The following is a 17,934-nucleotide window of genomic DNA, read 5'->3' as shown; positions in this document are numbered from 1 at the left end:
CCAGAGCGTGGTGAATCTGTGAAATTCCTGCCACAACTGGCTGTGGAGACTAAATCAATGGATATTTTTAAGGCGGAGATTAATGGATTAATAAGGGTGTCAGAGGTTATGGGTAGTAGGCGGAACAATGTAGTTGAGAAAGATAGATCATCCATGATTGAATGGCCAAGTAGACTTGATGGGCCAAATGGCCTAATTCTGCACCTATCACTTATGAACCTATGAACCCAGTGTCACCCAGGCACATAGCAGGAATCTGAGTGAACACGAGCAACAGCCATGTGTTCTCTGCCTTCAAGATAATATCGATAGATCAGTTGGCAATGCTCGCACCTCAAAGTGATTCGATTTATTCCAGCACCTTGAGATGTAAGTAATTCTTCAGTGCAGTAGGGAAGGACTGTAGCGAGTTTGAAGGTGCAAATCAAGACCTTTACCCTCTCAAGTAGACGTGATAAAACCGTGGACTTTTGAAGTGCAGGATCCTTTTTTACTTAAATTCCAGACACCATTTGATGTGCAGTCAACATCACAAAAGTACATTGTGGTCATTTGTCATCTTGCTATTTGTGTTTTGTACAATTCATAATTTTCTTGTTGCTTTTCTCTATAACGGTGACTATAATTGGGTGGTGAAAGCTGTGGCATCTTTAGGGAGGTCCTGAAGTCATAAGGCATGAAGGTTTTTGTACTTTGTGGTTGGGATGAACATATGACAATTATTCATATTCCCTTGACCCGACAAATCAGCTAATTCAGTGATCTTGATATTTCAATTTAATTTCTGCGCTGTGCTCTCCTGGCTCTTCAGCTGCATGACCTAGTTTCCCGTATAACACCATGAAGAAGCGCAAACCAGATCAATACCATATTGGTCTCTGCTTCACACGATGATTGCTTTGCTGCTGTGATTTTATTTTGGAGTTAACAGCTGTAAGGCTCGCAATGCATCAAATATAGATCAGATGTTTTTTGCTTATAGGCCAAGTTTATAGCACTGATTTAAATAGATGATAAATATTGCACTTGTTTTGTATGCATTGCCTCTTGTGCTACTGTTTTTGTAATGTAAATGTTTTGCAAAAAAATTGTTAATATTTAGACCTGGATTTCCTGAGATGTTGAATGTTTCCTGGAAGGCTTGTATGTCTCAGCTGATTCAAATGTTTTTTTTTTTTTTTGCTTCCGCTCTCCATTAACCCAGCCCCCTCCCCCAACCCTAATGCAGAAAGTTTGCTGCAGTGTTTAAAGTGTTTAGTTTTGAAGCATCTATATTGATTTGGTCTCAAATTTCAAGCTAATTAATTTATAATGTTTTTGTTTCCTTTCTTGTGCTAAATAACTCCAGATCACAAATGGGCCCCCTTCCATGATAGTCCCCAGAAAGAGGCCTTCAGGAAACTACGAAAAAGAGAAGGATTTGTGTATTAAATACTTTGACCAGTGGTCTGAATCAGATCAGGTGGAATTTGTGGAGCACCTAATCTCCCGGATGTGCCATTACCAGCATGGACATATTAACTCCTATCTGAAACCGATGTTGCAGCGGGATTTCATCACTGCTTTACCAGGTAAGACGCACTATTGTAGAATGCATGATGAATATGATCGTGTGTGAGATTCCATGGCTGTTATTGGTGGGCCTTTTACAAATTTTTTTAAATGATGCCACACTGTGGCAACATTCTGCAAGCAGCACAACAGTTCAGGATCAAATATAACCGTTTTAAATAAATGTCTACGATGTAACACACAATCAAAGTTGTAAAGAGTGGAAATATTACATTTGAGTTGTGACGTCATAAATCAAAGGAGGGAGGCAAGGAATTTAAAAGTAAAAGATCGGCTGGTGCTGAAAATCTAAATCAGAATATGCTGGAAACAATCTGCAGGTCAGGCAACATCTGTGGAAAGTGAATCTGGTAACATTTCAGGTTGAGCATATTTCATCAGAATTGGGAATGAGAAAGAATAATGTAGTTTTAAGTTGCAGATATCATGGGAGAAGAATGCATAGAACAGAGAATATTGGTGTCGGAAAGACCTGCAGATGCTGGTTTACACGGAAGATAGACATAAAATGCTGCAGTAACTCGGCGGGCAGGCAGCATCTATGGATAGAAGGAATGGGTGACATTTCGGGTCGAAGCCCTTCAGTCTGAGAGTCAAGGGAGAGGGAGACAGAGATATGGAAGGGTAAGGTGTGAAACTAAGACATCGAATGGGACTAAGATCTAGGAAAATGTAGAATGGATCATTGTTAGCTAGGGGAAGTTGGCCACGAAGCATACAAAGATAAACTTGAATCAGGACAGTCAGACTGGGAGGAATGGAGAGAAGGAAAGCAAGGGTTACTTGAATTTAGAGAAGTCAATATTCATACCGTTGGGTTGTAAGCTGCCCAAGCAAAATATATTGGTGCTAAGGCAAGACTAAAGTGCAACTTAATTACTTTTGGGTACTGGGAAAGATACCTGAGAAATACACAAAGGTGTATGTTGGACTAAAATAAAACATCAAATGCTGTGCTGATAAAGGGTCTTTGACTTCAAATATGAACTATCTATTTTCACAGTTGCTGTTTGACCTGCTGGATGTTTCCAGCATTTTTTATTTTTTATTCAGATGTTCAGCATCTGCAGTTTTGTGTTTGATTTTGCCAATCATTAGAGTTTGGAAGGGATGTTAATGGAGAAGAACGTTTTCTTTTTGGGAGAGGGGTGTGATAACAAAGGAATTGTATTGTAGAAATGTGTCAAGGAGATTAACATTAAATGTAAATATTGTCCAATTATGTAAAAGATAATTCAAAAGTATTAAATGAAATCGAAATAGCTTGTGGTGATTAGTTTTTGAAATCGACAGATATATGGCCAAGCTCCATTGAACAACACTTGCAGAGTTGAAACGATGAGGTAAATGAAGGGTAGCGTTTAGTTAAATCTAGGCATTGATTTTAATAGCCTGAAGTTAGTAAAATAATATCTTGTATTCTATCAAAATTACAATGTGGAATATGATTTGGCCCATTGGTTTTTGCTTTTGCTAGCTTATCAACTGGCTTGAGTTTAGTTTAGAGACACAGTGCGGAAACAGGCTTTCAGCCCACCAAGTCCACACCGACAAGTGATCCCCGCAAATTAACACTACCCTACACACACTACGGACAATTTTACTTTTATACCAAGCCAATTAACCTACAAACTCTTTGGTGGGAGGAAGGAAACCGAAGATCTCGGAGAAAACCCAAGCAGGTCATGGGGAGAACGTACAAACTCCGTATAGGCAGCACCCGTAGTCAGATCGAACCCTGTTCTCTGGCGTTCTTATGCAGCTCAACTGCTACGCCATTGTGCCACCCCTGCTTTCCATGTCACTGCTCTTTCCTGCCTATCCCCTTTTAAAGTTATTTTTAGTTGTATGAGTAGTCATTGCTCTTCTAATTTCAAAGTGCTTTAGTGTAAAAAAAATGTTGATCTTGAAATTGAGCTTTATTTGTACATCATTAATGAGTTGACTGAGGAAGATAACAGAAGCACCCAGCAGGTCAGGCAGCATCTATGGAAGGAGACAGCTAACGTCACGTGTAAGCACTTTTATTAGTTCTAATGAAGGGTCATGGACAAAAATATATAATGGTCTACACTTTAATGGTGCCATATTGCAATTTCAGTATGGGCCTGTTGCTGGTAGTAATTCGCTGGTTGCCAGAAGACTTGTGGATCCACCAGTGTTAAATTTTAAAAAACATATTAATATAGAGGAAATATTTTTATCGCTTTCAAATCTTTAGTCGTTCCAAGCATTGCTAGACCAGGTTCAGAGTGACAGCACAGTTTAAATATTCCTAACACCAAGTTCAGTTCAGAGTTACAATATGGAAGCAGACCCTTTGGCGTGCCAAGTACGCATGGGTCATCAATTATCCGCTCACAGTAGTTCTGTGCTGTCCTAATCTCTCATCCACTCTCTTCACATTGGGTGCAATTTTACAGAGGCAGATTACTTTCCCAACCTGCATATCAATAGACAATAGGTGCAGGAGCAGGCCATTCGGCCCTTTGAGCCAGCAGCGCCATTCACGTGATCATGGCTGATCATCCACAATCAGTACCCCGTTCCTGCCTTCTCCTCATATCCCTTGACTCCGCTATCTTTAAGAGCTCTATGTAACTCTCTTGAAAACATCCAGAGACGTGGCCTCCACTGCCTTCTGAGGCAGAGAATTCCACAGATTCACAACTCTCTGTGTGAAAAAGTTTTTCCTCCTCTATTCTAAATGGCTTACCCCTTTTTCTTAAACAGTGGCCCCTGGTTCTGGACTCCCCAAACATCGGGAACATGTTTCCTGCCTCTAGCGTGCCCAATCCCTTAATAATCTTGTATGTTTTCAATAAGATCCCCTCATCCTTCTAAATTCCAGTGTATGCAAGCCCAGTCGCTCCATTCTTTCAACATATGACAGTCCCTCCATCCAGGGACTTAACCTCGTGAACCTACGCTGCACTCCCTCAATAGCAAGAATGTCCTTCCTCAAATTTGGAGACCATAAATTGCACACACTACTCCAGGTGTGGTCTCACTGGGGCCCTGTACAACTACAGAAGGACCTCTTTGCTCCTATACTCAACTGCTCTTGTTATGAAGGCCAACATGCTATTAGCTTTCTTCACTGCCTGCTGTACCTGCATGCTTACTTTCAGTGACTGATGAACAAAGACACCCGGATCTCATTGTACATCCCCTTTTCCTAACTTGGCACCATTCAGATAATAATCTGCCTTCCTGTTCTTGCCACCAAAGTGGATAACCTCATATTTATGTCCTTGGGACGTGGGAGGAAACCGGAGCATTTGGAAGAAGCCCAAGTGGTTACAAGGCAAGCTTGCGAACTCCACCTAGACAGTACCAAAGGTCGGGGACAAACTCTGGTACTATGAAGCAGCAGCTCTGGCACCCTAGAAAATAATCCTTTGTTGCTTGCATTTCCTGTACCTGTTTCCTCTTGGTTTTCCGGACCATGGGCAGTGTTTGTGCTTCAGTCCCAATGTTCACTAGAAATTGGACTGATTCCACTCAAGCACGATGTGTACAATCCTGCACTCACCACGGTGCAATATGCATCCTATCACTCTGGGTTTAAACGGAGTTTAACTCTCACAGTAGTATTATTGTTTCTTGTATATTTATTTGTTGTATTGTTGCTTTAATGTGCTTAAGCAAGTAAAAATGTATTTGTCTGGTCCTGTTCTGTTGACCGTCGATTCTAGGTGTTGGTACAGGAAATGGCTGATACAAATGCAAAGGCAGTTTCATTAAAAGGTACCAACCTCGGTGAAAGCTATTTTTCTTTTCAAAACACTCATCCAGAGCATTCCTTTGTGGTTGTTGTTCATTTAACTAACTGTGTCATTTGATTAAGTTATTACATTTGGTCCTTTGCTCTATCATTCTTATGCTTCATATCCTCAGTTTATTCCAATATCTTCTCACTGTGCTTGACTGATTTTTATAGCGCTTATAATGCTCCCTCCAGATAGGATTTTAATTCAGAAAATTGAATGTTTAATTGTACTTGAGATAAGTTAATGTCCAAAAAAATAGTTTGAAAAACCACTGCCCACTGTTTCAGTTCACAGGGGTCCCAGTCAGAATTCTGGAATATCGAGAGAGCTTGCACTTCATCATAGACCCAGTAGATGGCAGCATTAGCACAGCCACATCTGGATTTGACTAGTTTCTTTACCTTGGCCTAAAGAAAACAATTCAGTTTTTCAGTATGTACAAACCAGCTATTAATGTGCCAATAAAAAATGCACTGGCTCAAGCAGTCAGACTGCAGGAGGGGCTGTTCGCAGTACGATCAATAGTCAATATTTATCCCAAAAACGGTTGGGATTCCTTTGCCTCATCTCCTTTTGTTTTTCCCATCTATCTTTTTACAGCGACGTCTTACTTTACCTGGTTTCAAGTTTATGTGAGGCTGAAGATTACGTCAGCTTGCAGGTCTTGCATCTTCATAGGATACCTGTGCTTCTCCCCGTTAATCCTGTCTCGCCCAAGTAAATGCTGTTGTTGCCAAGTATTTCAGCCTAAAATTAACGGTCACTCCTCGGCACAGTTGCCAATGTTTCACACAGCGGCACGTGCGCATTGACCAACCTGATGTGTGCGTCAGGGCTTATGGAACATTTATTTCAATGTGTTGGAGCATTAACATTGAGCAAATATTCTACAAGGAAAACTGATGGACCAGCCAGAATAAGCATCCACATTTGGAATATTTTATATCAATGGAAAGGCTTCTGAAGTTGAATATTAAGAGTGGGACTAAAGAAATATTTAGAACCAAAGAACATATCTTAAATTGCTATATTTCCTGTATATATAAACTGAAATATAACTTTTCTTGGGTAGGAAGAGGGCATCGGCTGCTGTGTTCACAGGGCTTTTTTTCAGCATGTGCATTTCTATATGATTTTTAAACAAAATTGCTTATCACACAAACCAAAAATCAGCAAGTAAGAATGGGAAATAAAGATATTTGAACCTGTAGCTAAATGAGGAACAATTACAAAGTGGACACTTAGAAGGCTTGACTGTGGTTGCACGATGACTTACTTGGTGGTTTGGCAATTCAGAGATCTGCAACAATAAAGCATTGATTGTAAATACAAGCCATCAGGGACATATTGAAATTTGTGAATTATGTTCTAAAATCAATGTAAAAAGATAAGTCAACTGAAATTAGTTTTCTGCAGTGAAATTCCTGAATGTGGCTCAATCTAATATCATTCTTGCACATTATCCGCAACGTTCTCAGCAAGGTTTTCATTTTTTTAGTTGTAACTTTGAGTAAATGCTTTGAAGGTTGCAGTGCTGGTATAAAATGGCATTCCACTCCAGGTCGATAAATGGCATTAGCTTCAAACAGGAACGTCTAACTGGCAGCATCAGGGCAATGACATTTAGTCATCTAAGATCCCGATCCTTGGCACGATTTGCATATTTATTTCTTGGTTTGTCATGTTTGAATTTTATAGATCTTAGAGTTTGGAAAGAGTAATGTGATCTTCTTGGTATTTAAATTCTAATTACACCACGTTCAATGCCTGCAGTTAACCAAAGGGGAATATTTAAACTACTTCGCCTCTGGATAATGTTAATTTGGCTGGTCTGCACAGCAAAGCCTTGACTATTCCCGATTTGACGAGATTAAATGCAAGCGAAGTACTTAATTTAATGATAACAAGCTACTATTTAAAAGGAAAACACAGGTGTTATTGTGGGCGTGCCACTTGACTTTTCTACAGGTCATCGGTGAAGTCTCTAGGAGTTTAGTTTATTGGTGCCACCACATTGTAGTCTGCGTTGACCTGAACATAAACTGCTGGTGGCATATTGCAGTGCTGAGATCTGTTCTTAGTGATCATCCTACATAGTTTTAGATCAATATGCTGCCACTGTAGATAGAAAATAGAAAAAGGAGCTTAAAACTTGCTTTTGAATTTTCTCAGGATTGAATGCAACAAAAGGCACCTTCCTGCAGATTCCATTAATCAGCTGCGTCCTTGTAACAACGACCAATCAACTCTTAAAGAACGAAGGACTTCCCATCTTGGAAATTCATAATTAAATGTTACCTCATACAGGCCATTCTAATCATGCACACTGCCATAGCTAATGAATGACTCCACGAGTAATACTGTGGTACAGCGGTAGAGTTGCTGACTTAGAGTGCCGGAGATCCAAGTTCGATCCTGACTATGGGTGCTGTCTGTATGGACGTTGTCTGTACGTTCTACCTGTGACCTCATGGGTCTTCTCCATGTGCTCCAGTTTCCACCAACATTCCAAAGGCGTGCATGCAGGTTTGTAGGTTAATTAGCTTCTGTAAATTGCCCCTGGTGTGCAAAACTGGGATAACACAGAACTAGTATATGGGTGATTGTTGGCCAGTGTGGACTCGATGGGCCAAAGGTCCGGTTCCACGCTGTTTCATGAAACTAAACTCCCTAAAAGCCAGTTCTTTCATTAGAGTTGTCCCATTGGAAAGAAGACAGGAACGGGGAGGAAATTTGTGAAGGGGATATGATTGTGTATTAGCTGATAGAGGAATGATGTGCTGGATATGATGAAGGATATCTCTGATCTCCTGGAATAGGCGGCCATATCTCAAAAACAGGTGTGGCAGAGGCAGAGAACCCGAGAGAAAGGGATCATGTCCTTACCAAAGGCTGGATGGGAGGAGGTGTAGTCGAGTTAGCTATGGTATTCCATGGGTTTGTAGTAAATGCCAGTGGATTGTTTGTCTTTGGAGATGGATCAAGAAGGGAAGAGATGGTCAAAGTAAATTTAATAACAGGGTGACTGTTTTGTGGCAAAATTGATGAAATGGACTCATTCTACTCTGTATGGTGGCAGCGCTAGCACAGTTATCATTGTGGCGGAGAAAATGTTGGGAAGTGGTCCCAGCATAGGTTTAGAACGAAGAATGCTCCATGTCTCCAATGGAGGCAGGCATGCCCATGAGCCCACTTTAGTGCCTTTGAATTGAAGTGGGAGGAGACAAAAGAGAAGTTGAATGTAAACACAAGTTCCACCAGGTTGAGGAGTGTTATTAGAGGAGAACTGTTTGGAGGTATGTTCTAGATAGACACAGAGCCCCAAGGCCGTCCTGATGAGGAATGGTGCAGTTCCTGGGTTGGGTGTCCATAGTAAAGATGCGGCGGTGGGGGCCAGGGGATTTGAATTTGCTGAAATGATGAGGAGAATATCGTGTGTTGTGGATGTATATTGGAAGGAACTGGACAAGGGGAGCAAGATACGTGGATATGAGTTCAGTAGGCAAGGAGCAGATGGAAACTTTGGGCCAGCCCAGCACAGTCTTTGTTGTGAATTTTGGGTGGAGATAGAAATGACAGTGTGGGGTTAGTGAACTGTAAGGTTGAGGCACTAGAGGGGTGATTGGTTGTCAGTGGTTCCCACAACACAAAATTGTCCATAACCACTATTCCTATCCCACGTTGTGTGAAACTATTTGGAATCCTGCAGTGGTTTCACAGAACTGATGTTTTGTCCATGTGTCACTTCAACTCTTGTGATGCCAACTTTAATTCCTACCATAATTCATTTTCTTCTAAATCTCACATCATTCTGTATTTTTAATCTGACTGGCCTATCATCTTTTATCATACAGTCTTCCAGACGTCTACAGTTTGTATTTAATCCATGTATCATTCAGAGCACAGTTTGTTCTACATTGGCACTCGCAATGGAATCACCTCAATTTAAAAATCCTCACCACTGTTCAAAGTGATGAAGTACTTCGAGAAGTTGATTATGATGCATATCTTCTCCTACCTTAAGGACTTGGACCCGCTACAATTCAGCTACTGTCACAATAGATTAACGGGATATGATCTCACTGGCTCTGTGCTCTGTATGGGACTACTTGGATAATAACATAACACGTCAGGCTGTTGTTTATCGACTACTGCTCAGCATTCAATACCCTCATCCCCTCCAAACTTGTAAAACTCTGAGAACTGGGTCATCCCTATGTATTGAATCCTGGACTTCCAGAATCAGACGATAATTGGTACGAATTGGTAACAACATTTCCTTCCTGATCATGAACACAGGAACACCTCAAGGGTGCGTGCTCAGTACTACTCTACTCTATACCCATGGCTGTATAGCCAGACGCAGCTCCCACACTATCTTTAAATTTACCAACGATACCACCATTGTGCATGAATAATGGGTAACAATGAGTAACAATATAGAAGGGAGAGTGAAGAGCTGAATTCCTGGGCATGCATATCTCAAGATCTGTTGGGGCTCAGCACATCGATACAATCACAACAAAAGCTCATCAACTCCTCTACTTAGAGTGAGGAGATATGGTATGTCAACGAATAGAAACATAGAAAATGGGTGCAGGAGTAGGCCATTCGGCCCTTCGAGCCTGCACCGCCATTCAATATGATCATGGCTGATCATCCAACTCAGTATCCTGTACCTGCCTTCTCTCCATACCCCCTGATCCCTTTAGCCGCAAGGGCCACATCTAACTCCCTCTTAAATATAGCCAATGAACTGGCCGCAACTACCTTCTGTGAAGTTCTATTGAAGTTCTCCAGGTGTATGGTAGAGAGCACATTGGTTGTATCAAAGCCTGGTTCAGAGGGTGGATGACTCTGCCTTGTCCATCACAGGCACTGTACTCCCCACCATCAAAGATCCACAACACCATGGCCAGACTTTCATTTTGCTACCACCATGGGGAAGAAGATACAGGAGTCTGAAAACAAGTGATCACCAGATTCAAAAACAGCTTCTTCCCAAAATTTCAGGCTCTTAAATGCCATACTAAACTCAGCAACGATTATCTTCTCAGGACAGTCTTTATTTGCACTATGTTCTTACTTGCACTATGATGGTTACGAAGAATGATGGTTATTAATTTATAAATTGTGGTTATCTTTTATCTGTATTACATTTATGGGCCTGTTAAGCTGCAGCAAGTAACAATTTGATTATTTTGTTGGCGGCACATCTAATAATTAAACTCTCTTAACTCTTAATGCTTGAGGCATTCTAGAATTAAAGGTGGCATTCATTTACATGCTGGTTGTTGTTGCCAAGTTTAGTTTAGAGATACAGTGCGGAAATAGGCCCTTCGGCCTAGAGAGTCCGTGCCGACCAGCGATCCGTGCACATTAATACTACCAAACACACAATAGGTACAATTTTGAATTTATACCAAGCCAATTAACTACAAACCTGTACATCTTTGGAGCGTGGGAGGAGACTGCAGATCTCAGAAAACCAATGCACGTCACGGGGAGAATTATACAGACAAGTACCCGTAGTCAGGATCGAACTCTGGTCTCTGGCATTGTACGGCAGTAGCTCTACCATTATGCCAGTGTGCCGCCGTGATTGTAGCGTGTGGTCACATTGTTATGTGGTGTGGGATGGCTATTAGTCCAATTTTGGCATTGAGATGTTCCTTGTGCTGATGACAGTTTTGAAAGTTTTCTCCAGCATTTTGTATCAATCTTCCAATACTGATGAGGCAGTGGGGTAATGGTGGGTGTTGAATTCGTTTTGTGGGTAGCATGAGGCACCTCACCCATTTCTGATGCTTTTCTTCAGCAATGAATGGACAGAGGCTTTTAGTTGGAGTTGGAGGTGTTCTTATATCATTTTGGTCATAGACCCATAGAGCTTTACAGCACGGAAACGGTTGCTTCAGCCCAGCTCGTCCCTGCCAACCAAGTTGCTTAACTGAACTGGTCCTAATTGCCTAGGTTTGCTCCATATTTCTCCAAACCTTTCCTATCCATCTAGCTGTCGAAGTGTCCTTGAAATATTGTAATTGAACCCCTCTACACTTCCTCTGGCAGATAGTTCTCTTTGTACACAATCCTCTTGTGGGGGAAAGAAAATGCCACGGATCCCTTTTAAATCTTTCTCCCTTCTCACCTTAAACCCATGTCCTCTAGTTTTTATACTCCTCTGCCTTGGTGAAAGAGTGTAGCTATTCACCGTGCTATGCCCCTCATAATTTTTATAAACCTCTATAGCGAGGGTTCCCAACCTAGGGTAAATTTACCCCCAGGGGATAAATTTCACCTGCCCATGGGGTAAATTTGTTGATTCTGGATTTGTACATTTTATTCTCATTGACTGACTGTGTTTGGTTCTGGTATACCGGTTCATCATTAGTTGTTAAAAATAAATTATATTAAAGTTGCCAGGGATAAACGGGATGAAAAATGTTGGCACCCCTGCTCTAAAGCCACCCCTCTGTCTCGTACCATCCAGAGAGAAAAGACTCAACCTATCTAGCCTCTCCTTGCACAAAGCTCTTGAGACCTGGTAACATCCTCGTAATTTATTTTTTGCACTCTTTCTAGTTTGATGGCATCCTACGTTTAGCAGGGGAACTAGAATTAATAATAATAATAATACATTTTATTTGTATAGCGCTTTTCAAGGACTCAAAGTCGCTTTACATGGTGAGTGAAGAACAAAACAAAATAGAGCAGTAAGACAGAGATGCAAAGGGGAGGGGGACATGGGAGTAAGGGTATGCAGAGGTGAAGAGATGGGTCTTGAGGCGGGACTGGAAGATGGTGAGGGACTCAGAAGTTCGGATCAATTGTGGGAGGGAGTTCCAGAGCCTGGGAGCTGCCCTGGAGAAGGCTCTGTCTCCAAAAGTGCAGAGGTTGGATTTCAGAATGGAGAGGAGACCGGCTGAAATGGATCTGAGGGACCGTGAGGGTTGGTAGGGGGAGAGGAGGTCAGTGAGATAAGGGGGGGCCAAGTGGTTGAGGGCTTTGTAGGTGAGGACCAGGATTTTGTAGATGATCCGGTGGGAAATGGGAAGCCAGTGAAGTTCTTTGAGGACTGGGGTGATGTGGTGCCAGGATTTGGTGTGGGTAATGAGTCGGGCGGCTGCAAATGAATTGTACACAATACTCCAAAAGTGGCCTTACCATCATCTTGTATACGTTCTAACTCCTGTACTCAAGACCCTGAATTATGAAGGCAAGCATGCCAAACACCACCTTCACTGCCCTGTCTTCCTCTGTTGCTGTCTGTATGGAAAGAATGTACTGCAACCAAAGGTCTGTGATCTGAGTCAGTCCTGATGCTAGTGTGCAAGCCTAACCTGCCTGGGCTTTGGTGTATAATGTTGACCCTGATGTGACAATCATTGTTGGATTGAGAGGAGAGGGTCTAGTGCTATTCTACTCCCGAGTTCTCCCGAGTCTTGAAGTATATGATCTTCTATCCTCCTTGCAAAGTACCCAGTATGCAGTCCTTGTTATTTTAATCCCTTAGTGGTTCATTACTTTGCCTTTTTTAACGATGTACAAAACTAATACTTAAATATTTTCTTTTAATGGTAAACTGATTTGAATGCGTATGGGGGGGGGGGGGGGGGGCAGTTTTGAGTAAATTGGGTTAAATAGTTAAGTTGATTAATCTTTGTTTGGTGTAATTAAGTCTGGAGATGACTGGTGAGGTATGAAAAGCCATTACCAGCTGCAGTATCATTAAAGTCCCTAAAACCAAGCTGTTAGCCTGGGTAATTTCTCTGATTATAACAGCTGCCAAAGACATTATTGATTCCTTTTCGTGTCTAAAGTAATTGATCTTTACCTCCTCCCTGCCCCCTTCTGCGTTCTCCCACGGCCACTATGGCATTTTGTCTGCATAGGTTTTGTAAGTTAAACTTGCTGTACGTTTAACTTTCATTAGACATGAGCCTGCAATAAAGACAAGCTTCAAATTACTTGGATGTTTAACTGCTGTGAATATACTGTGCTTCTGTCTTGTTGAAAACACTTGGTGTTAACTGTTTTGGAAATTGCCATTTGGGAAATGAACTCAACTATTTAATCTCATCGATCCTCCAGGGTTGTGAATTTCAAAGATGCACCATCTTTTTAATAGGTACTTTCTCTTGACATGATTTCTGAATGACTTTCCTCTTCTTTGGATACTGAAACTTTGTTCTAGACTACAGAGCCAGGACAAATATTCTCTATCCCACCCTGTATTGGTCTTTAAGAATTTTGTAAGTTTTAATAAGATATAGTCTTATTCTCTCCAATCTGCTTTATTAAGCTTTGTTTATTAGATTGGTCTTTAAGAATTTTGTAAGTTTTAATAAGATATAGTCTTATTCTCTCCAATCTGCTTTATTAAGCTTTGTTTATTAGATTTTATTTTATATTCCTCGATGCTGCTGCAGCCTCAGATTTCTAATGTCTAGTGTATTTGATGGGGTTGGGAGTGAGTGGAGATTTGTGCTAAAGTTTATACATTTATTTGGGAGAATTCTTTACTTTGGGTCTCCAAGCCTGCAGATGCTTTTGTAATGCTGATTGTACATGGCAGGAAGTGAAGTTTCCAGGGATAGGTTGGCCCTTTAGCTCTGATTTAGAACTGTCAGACAGCGGGGAGGAATATTGCATGCTGTTTGCGATGTACACACTGGGAAAGTTGTGGATCGATAATTCTGCAAAGCTCAGATGTGATATTTGACGCAAATGTACTCTGTACTTTTCCACTGTGCAGTGAGGGAGAAATTTTGATCTGAAAAATTGTTCACTTCAGACATCAACTTTAAATATTTTTATCAGTTTGTTTGACCTGCACTTATTATCCCTGCTGGAATATGGGAAAGTAAATGCCCAGGCAGGTATGTAAATTATCCACTTGCTGAGAGGCATATAACACAAAGGACCATGATCAATTTTATCTTGGTTCCAGAGCCTTGCTGGATTATTGTTTTGCCGTACCAACAGAGTAATGATAATTCAGGCATGGAACTCTCTTCATGAAGCTGTGGGATAAAGGGCATTAGTGTAAAATTATGGGGATGGTTGGTTACAATATGAATGATGATTGGATTTGTGGAATAATAATTCATAATATTAAAATATCTAAATTGTGGACTGGACATTGCAGTATGGGTGAATGTGCCCCGACCCAGTGGGACTAACATTGGTGGTGACTGCGCATGTTACTAGTTTCCTCGCCTGGGCGGTGATGAAGGGGGAGTATAATGAGTGTATAGTGCGGGTCACAGGCGGGGAAACTTGGCCGTGGTTGATGAGGTCTTCGGCTGAATGGTGGGCTGGATGGCGTTGAGACGATCATGCTTTGGATGTCATCGATACAGTTGGAACCATATCTTCTGGGTGCTGAGCAAACGGGGAACAGGAAACGCTGTCTTAACACTTCTGGGCAGAATGGCTTGTGAAAGGTGACCCAGCGCCGCCCTGAGAATGCAAGGCTTACTTTTTTCGTTTGCTCCCTTTGATTCTTTTCCAGAAGATCTTCTCTTGTATTTGGCTCCAAAGCAGCAAATGGGTCATGGACGATTGGACGCAATGACATAATTATCCACAAACTAGTTTAGCACATGTTTGTGGCTTGTATTCTAAGTCTCTTTACCATCCAAATATAAACACCACCCATTAAACAGGGTTTACCAGTGCTGACTACACACTAATGCCCCTGTCCCACTTAGGAAACCTGAACAGAAACCTCTGGAGACTTTGTGCCCCACCCAAGGTTTCCGTGCGGTCCCGGAGGTTTTTGTCAGTCTCCCTACCTGCTTCCACTACCTGCAATCTCCGGCAACCACCTGCAACCTCCGGGAACCGCACTGAAACCTTGGGTGGGGCGCAAAGTCTCCAGAGGTTTCTGTTCAGGTTTCCTAAGTGGGACAGGGGCATTACTCTGCATTCACAAGAGGAAAGATACTTTATACTAGGCACTGCAGATGCTGGTTTACCAAACCGGTGGGCATCAGGTTGAAGAAGGGTCTTGCTTGGAAATGTCTCCTATCCATATCTTACAGAGATGTCTGATCTACTGAGCTACTCCAGCACATTGCACTTTTTTGTAAAGAGACTTTATAAATATTGGTTTGTTGGTGACTGATTCCGAATGGTGACTGATTCCGAATGGTGATCGTTTCTCGTGCGATCCTTAATCCCTAGGTGGGGAAAGGCAACATCTTTATGGTTGTAAAATGATGGTACCTACCCAGAGATCTGGAAAATGTTCTTCCCTCAACTGAGTCTCGAGTGAAACTGAGTTTTATTTCTGTAATCCTCTTACTTACATTTTATAAAAATAAATTTGTACTGGTAGCATTCAGATGAAAGAACAATAAATGAAAACAAAAAAACTGCAAATCTGAACCAAAACGATAAAATTCTGGGAAACTCAGTAAATCCGGAATCATCTGCAGAAAGATAAATGGTTAAAGTTCTGTCATGCAACTCTTTGTCAGAACTTAAACCTTTGACATGTTATGTGTTGGGTCTCGACCCGAAACGTCATCCATTCCTTCGCTTCAGAGATGCTGCCTGTCCCGCTGAGTTACTTCAGCAATTTTTGTTTATCTTTGGTTTAAACCAGTATCTGCTGTTCCTTCCTACACGTTGTGTTAATGTATGGATTATGTAGATAGTCTTGGTATCATGTTTGGCACCGACATTATAACTGAAGGCCTGTTCCAGTGATGGACTTTCTATGTTATGCTTTGCAGCACCTGTAAACTGTGCATGCTTTGCCAACAGTAGAGGAACTGAATATTTGTGGTGGTGGATAGGGTTCCAGTAAAGGTCTGCTTTAATTCTGGGTGGTGTTGAATTTTAAATATTTTTGTGATGATATATCATGGTGTGGAAGCAGGCCCTTCGGCCCAACTTGTCCACGCCGCCCGACATGCCCCATCTACATTAGTCCCACCTGCCTGAGTTGGCCCATATCCTTCTAAGCCCATCTTATCCATGTACCTGCCCTAACATTTTAAAGTTGTGAAAGTACCGGCCTCAGCTATCTTCTCTGGTAACTTGCTCCATATACCCGCCATCCTTTGTGTATAAAAAAAAAAGTTGCCCCTCAGGTTCTTATTAAATCTTTGGCCCCTCATCTTAAACCTAGGTACTCTGGTTCTTGATTATACTACTCTGGGTAAAAGACCCTGGTCATTTACCTTATCCTCTCACTATCTTAAACATCTCTATAAGATCACTCCTCATGCTCCTGCATTCCAAGGGATAAAGTTCTAGCCTTCTCGATCTCTCCCTGTAGCTCAGGCACTTGAGTCCTGGTAACATCTTCGAAAATCTTCTCTGCTTCCTTGCCAACTTAACATCTTTCCTATAACAAGGTGACCAAAACTGAAGACAATACTCTAAATGTGGCTTCAACAATGTCTGGTATAGCTTTAACATAATTTCACAATTTCTGTACTCTATACGCTGACTGGTGAAGACCATGTGTCGAAAGCTGCCTTGACCACCATATCTGCCACTTTCAAGGAACTATGTACCTGTACTCCTAGGCCCCTCTGCTCTTTAACACTCCCCAGACCCCTGTCATTCACCGTGTAGTCCCTGCCCTGGATATACCTCCCAAAATGCAGCACCTTGCTCTTCTCTGTATTAAACTCAATCAACCATTCCTGAACCCACCTGCCCAACCGATCAAGGTCCTGCTGCAAGTTTTGACAACCATCCTGTCTATCTACAATGCCTCCCACGTTAGTGTTGTCTGCATACTTACTAGTCATGCCTTGTCCATTCTCATCCCAATCATTAACATAGATGAGACACAGCGATGGGCACCCCAAGGCACTCCACTACTCACAGGCTTCCAGTCTGAGAAACAACCTTCTACCATCAACCTCTGCGTCCATCCATGATGCAAATGTTCTATCTATTGGCTAACTCTCCTTGGATACTGTGCAATTTAACCTTCCAGAGCAGCAGGCGATTGCTTTCAGGCAATTGGAGACCATTCTTTCACACTTCTGACTAGTGGAAAGGTTTTGGAAACTGGCATGGGGTTGCTCACTGCTGAATACTTGGTCTCTGCTTTGTTATTACAGTCACAGCATTTATTTCATAGAATAATGATAGCATATAAGAGGTAATGCAGTTCACTGAAGCTAGGTAAGTTCCTTGTGGAGTAATGCACAAGTCCCATTACTATTTTTTCCTCATGACCTATAAATTATTTCCCTTGTACCTGTCCAATTCCTTTTAAGAGCACTAATTGATTTTTGTAGACAACAATCAAGCACTATGTTGATTCATCCCCATGAACATTTGGGAAATGCCATAATGGGAATGCCAATGTGTTATGGGCAGAGGTTTGTTGGAAATCTCCACCCTCCAGTTTTTGTATGGCATACCTGCTACTTGTCACCTTAACTTGAATTGTGCTGCGTGTAAGCATGGATTGCTTTATCATCGTGAGGAGCTGCAAATGAAACTTGAGGCTGCACAATTGTCAGGCACAGTTCCCTGTGGTCATATGGAGATGGTCATACATGGTTGATCATACATTGATGGTCAATGAGGTAATTGATGAAGCAGCTGAAGATGA

At 41.7% G+C, this 17,934-nt stretch overlaps 1 protein-coding gene across 3 annotated transcripts in view; it reads left to right on the top strand.

Annotated features, from left to right (window-relative positions):
• fbxw11 (F-box and WD repeat domain containing 11) overlaps positions 1–17,934 on the top strand; it is a 174,809-nt gene that overhangs the window by 73,157 nt on the left and 83,718 nt on the right. For all 3 annotated transcript variants that reach the window (XM_033030006.1, XM_033030005.1, XM_033030007.1), the window contains one exon: positions 1,349–1,571. In XM_033030006.1, the coding sequence (XP_032885897.1) occupies positions 1,349–1,571 (223 nt within the window). The remainder of the gene's footprint in view (positions 1–1,348; positions 1,572–17,934) is intronic.

Source organism: Amblyraja radiata, chromosome 11 (genome assembly GCF_010909765.2).
Source record: "Amblyraja radiata isolate CabotCenter1 chromosome 11, sAmbRad1.1.pri, whole genome shotgun sequence".
NCBI lineage: Eukaryota > Metazoa > Chordata > Chondrichthyes > Rajiformes > Rajidae > Amblyraja > Amblyraja radiata.
The sequence above is the reverse complement of the archived record's forward strand: the minus strand, read 5'-3'. Positions and strand labels throughout refer to the sequence as shown.